Source organism: Leptonychotes weddellii, unplaced genomic scaffold (assembly GCF_054177405.1).
Source record: "Leptonychotes weddellii isolate Sample4059 unplaced genomic scaffold, ASM5417740v2 HiC_scaffold_17289, whole genome shotgun sequence".
NCBI classification, from domain to species: Eukaryota; Metazoa; Chordata; class Mammalia; order Carnivora; family Phocidae; genus Leptonychotes; species Leptonychotes weddellii.
Genome location: NW_027756421.1, coordinates 204 through 4,226, shown reverse-complemented (window position 1 = coordinate 4,226; position 4,023 = coordinate 204). Strand labels below are relative to the sequence as shown.

General features: G+C 59.1%; 1 protein-coding gene across 3 annotated transcripts; it reads left to right on the top strand.

Annotated features, from left to right (window-relative positions):
- Nucleotides 1-252: 252 nt before the first annotated feature.
- On the top strand, nucleotides 253-3,588 carry LOC102736276 (uncharacterized). Of its 3 annotated transcripts, none has more exons than XM_081810046.1 (3): nucleotides 253-540; nucleotides 1,139-1,252; nucleotides 1,889-3,588. In XM_081810046.1, the coding sequence occupies exons 1-3, from the start codon at nucleotides 399-401 to the stop codon at nucleotides 3,100-3,102; spliced, it is 1,470 nt and encodes a 489-aa protein (XP_081666172.1). In that variant the 5' UTR covers nucleotides 253-398; the 3' UTR covers nucleotides 3,103-3,588. The 3 variants fall into 3 exon arrangements, with proteins under 3 accessions (XP_081666172.1, XP_030889027.1, XP_081666173.1); XM_031033167.2 differs by having other exon boundaries at nucleotides 450-938; XM_081810047.1 differs by lacking the exon at nucleotides 1,139-1,252 and having other exon boundaries at nucleotides 450-938.
- Nucleotides 3,589-4,023: the final 435 nt, after the last annotated feature.

The window sequence follows — 4,023 nt, the reverse complement described above, 5'->3', positions numbered from 1 at the left end:
TTAGGTCCCGGCTCCTGACCCAGCTCCCAGCGCTGCGCTCAACACAAGTTCGTGCTCAGTGCAAGCGGGAGCGTCGTTCGAGTCTGAGGGCGAAGGCGGCAGGCAGCCCCCGCAGCGACGCAGGCGGGGCTCTGGCGAGACCGGGGCCGAGCGGGCCCGGGAGGAGGAGCGGTGCTGTGCGCCCTCGGGCAGCCGGGCTGCGCCGCCCCGTCCCTTCGCACGCGCTGCCCGACACGGCGCGGGCCACGGAGCAGGTGCTCGGCCGGTGAGCGCCCGGGGTTCGCCGGGGCTCCGGGAGGAAGGCCGGCTCGCACGCGGCCGCCCGCTTCCCGGCAACCGAGTGCTTCGCCGAGACCCAATCAGCACGCGGCTCCTGGCTTCCGGCCCCGCGCCACCCAATGGCCGTGCACGGGAGGGAGAAGGGCGTGAAGCCGGGTGGTGCCATTATCCTTGAGGGCGAAGGGTTTCCAGCCCCGGTGCGGCCGAGCGTCTCCGGTGCTTCCACCGTGGCAGCAGGCATCCTCCGGTGCTCTAACCCAGGTCCTTGCAGGACCCGTAAGAATAACTCCGGAGGGGTTTGCACTGGCCCCACGAGAGGCTGGTCCCGGTGCCCTTCGGGCCTCCTGGGAGGCTCTCTGTGCCCGAGCAGCGGCCGGGTTCGGCCCCGCCGCGTCTAGAACCCCGGACCCGCCGGCGAACCGCGGGGGTGGGGGGGTGGGAGGAGGGCGGTGGTTCTGGACCCATGGCGCCGCCCCGGGCCCCGCGCCTCGCCGGCTGGCAGGAGGAGACCCAGTCGGGGCGAGGGAGGCCGGGCGCCGTGAGCTTCGCGGACGTGGCCGTGTACTTCTCCCCCGAGGAGTGGGGCTGTCTGCGGCCCGCGCAGAGGGCCCTGTACCGGGACGTGATGCGGGAGACCTACGGCCACCTGGGCGCGCTCGGTGAGGCCCGGCCCACCCCTTCTTTCTCTTTTTGTGACACGGAGATTTTTAGATTTCGGGTTCGAACGCGCCTGAGTGTCTGTTGTTGGGGAGGGTCTTCTCTGCTCGGGTTCAGAAGGCTGTACTCACCCCTGCGGAGGAAGCGCCCTGTCTAGGCTCCATCCTCTTACCCTGTCCGCTGTCGGCCTCTCCTCCCTTAGGATTCGCAGGCCCCAAACCGGCCCTCATCTCCTGGCTGGAGAGAAAGAAGGAGGTGTGGAGCCCGGAGGCCGAGGATCCCGAGGAGGGGGCCAGGCACCCAGGATCTGGGCTAGGTGAGGAAGGTGGAGCTGAGGCGGACTGCAGGCTCTCATGGGAGCGAGCCAGGGCAGGCCCTTTCTTCCCGCAGCCTCCTTCCCACACACAGCCTCTCTTACAGAGCCCAGTTGGTGGGAATCCCCTGAGCCTTCTCTTCCAAAGTTCCCTTTCTCAGACCTTGGATCAAGGACAGCGAGTTTGGGGGAAGAGAAGTTCGGGTTAGAAATTTACTGAGCCTTGCTCTCTCATGTTCCCAGAGTGTCTGCATGCCTCAGAAAGGGGCCAGACGTTCACTTAGTGACCCCGGTAATTTTGGCGCAGGTGGTGACTGCAGCTTTATATACACTGACCTGCAGTCCATTCCAGTGCCTGGAGAAATCTCCGTCCCTGCTGAAATGCCCGCATTTAGGGCCTTTAACACAGCAGGTGATTGCTTGTTTCCAACAGGCAGTAGGATCCCCCACCTTGTGACAAACTGCTGTTTTCCAAGCCCTACATGAGGGGGGACAAAAGGGCCTGGCGGCCATGGAATGGGGAGCTGCTGCCTGAGATGAGCCTGGGGGGCTCCGTAACAGGGTCTAGAACAGAGGGAAAACACAGGCATGATCGTACAAGCACTCAACAATTCTGTTTCAATTCTCTTGTCTCTTTAGAAAGCAAGAGAAAGAACGAACCCAGCAGCAAAATCGGGGCCGAGGAGCTTGAGGATGCCCCAGGGAGGAACGCGCCACCGGTGGAGGCCAGGCTGGTTCCTAGTTTCAGGGACTTTAGCCATCCGTTGCCTCAGCCGTCTGCACACCCGGGGCAGCAGTGCACCCAGACTCCCAAGAGGCCCTACCCCTGCCTGGAATGCAACCGTTCTTTCAGCTACCCCTCCCTCCTAGCCAGCCACCAGCGGGTCCACTCGGGGGAGCGGCCCTTTCCCTGTGGCCAGTGTGGACGTTGCTTCCGCCAAAGAGGCAACCTGGCTGTCCACATGCGCATACATACAGGGGAGAAGCCCTTCTCCTGCCCAGACTGCGGGAGGCTCTTTGCCTACCCCTCCATGCTGGTCAGGCATCGGCGAATCCACTCTGGAGACCGTCCATACGTCTGTGGACCTTGTGGGGTTCAGTTCTCCCAGAGGGCTCACCTCGTCCAGCACCAGCTGCTCCATACAGGGGACAAGCCGTATTCATGTCCAGACTGCGGCCGCTGCTTCCGCCAGACCGGGGCGCTGGCCATCCATAGACACAGACATGGTGGGGAGAAGCCGTACGTGTGCGCCGAGTGTGGACGCCACTTTACACACCCTTCCCTCTTGGCTATCCACCAGCGCACCCACACTAGGAAGAAGCCCCATATCTGTTCTGACTGTGGTCGGGGCTTTGCCTACCCCTCCCTCCTGACCAATCACCAACGGGTCCACTCTGGTGAGCGTCCCTACCCTTGTACCCACTGCAGTGCCCGCTTTGCCCAGCAAAATAACCTGCTCCAGCATCAGCTCATTCACACAGGGGAAAAGCCCTACGCGTGCCCCGACTGTGGCCGCTGCTTCCGGCAAAGCGGCTCGCTGGCTATCCACAGACGCACACATACAGGGGAGAAGCCCTACTCCTGCCCCGAGTGTGGGCACCAGTTTACCTCTTCCTGCGTCCTCAACAGCCACAGACGCATCCATTCTGTTGAGAGGCCCTTCCCTTGTTCCCAGTGTGGGAAAACCTTTAAACGAAAGAGTGCCCTGGAAGCCCACCGATGGATCCATCGTACAGGCGGGACAAGTCAGAGGGGTGACAGACCTCTGTTACCACCCCCAGCCCAGGCTTGTGTCCCTGAGGGTCAGGAACCATCCGTACACTTCCGACATTTTCCCGATATGTTCCAGTAGTGCGAGTGTCTGAGTAAAGCAGTGTGAAGGAACAAATGTTTTAAGGTTCTCCCTCATCAAGGGTTGGAAAGGAGGTGCGCAGAGGGCAAGGGATAGGAGAGGGGAGAAAAAGGGAATCAGGCGAAATGGAGATGGTGGGGGCTGAGCCACATCTGGAATCTATGAGAGACCTGGGAGCTGAGAGGCAGGACATCCGGAGTGAAGAACCTGTCAGGAAAAGCATGAGACTCCTTCAGTCTGCTCCCAGCCCGGACTGCTGACCTCTGACCTTTCAGCTCCGGTTTCCCCTGACTCTAGATCTCAGGAGAACAAACCTCCTTGGACCAGGAGCCGTAATGTAAGAGGAGGATCATAGGCTTTGAACCAGTTTATCCCGTGTTCAATCTTGGCTCATCCCTTGCGTTATCAACATCTGACTATAAAATGAGTACATTAATACTGCCCCTGAGGTGGTTGTAGGATTAAATAATATATATTCAGTCAAAACTGTCTAGTATGATATTTATCACTCGTGTATATCCTTCCAAGCTTTGCACATTACAGTAGTTTCTTGAATATTGAGGACAGCCTTACCTAATCACCCCTGCTGAAAACAACAGCTTTTAATGTGAATTTTCTAGCTCTTTTACATGTCTTAGCAAGTTAGAAACTATTATTGCCTTATTTTTTCCTTAAGTGATTCACAATGCTTATCTTTTCCTGTGCTCAATTCAGAGATGAGAGACTGTCTCATAATTCCCTGCAGTGTGTCACTATGGCTTAGGCACCCAGACCAGACCTTTGCTTATGTACTAGGTCTCTGTCTCACCAGGTTGTAAGCACCGCTGAGAGCGGGCACCCTTAGAGTTCATTCCTCATTCCAGTCCCCCGCATGATGTCTGGAGATGCCACGTTTAATCGTCACCAGACACGCAGAGCTGC

Excerpts from the sequence above, each read along its gene's own strand:
- LOC102736276 (XM_031033167.2), top strand. The coding sequence starts at position 743 with ATGGCGCCGCCCCGGGCCCCGCGCCTCGCCGGCTGGCAGGAGGAGACC. Across the intron at positions 939-1,138 it reads CGGCCACCTGGGCGCGCTCG|GATTCGCAGGCCCCAAACCG; the intron begins GTGAGGCCCGGC and ends CTCCTCCCTTAG. Across the intron at positions 1,253-1,888 it reads GCACCCAGGATCTGGGCTAG|AAAGCAAGAGAAAGAACGAA; the intron begins GTGAGGAAGGTG and ends TTGTCTCTTTAG.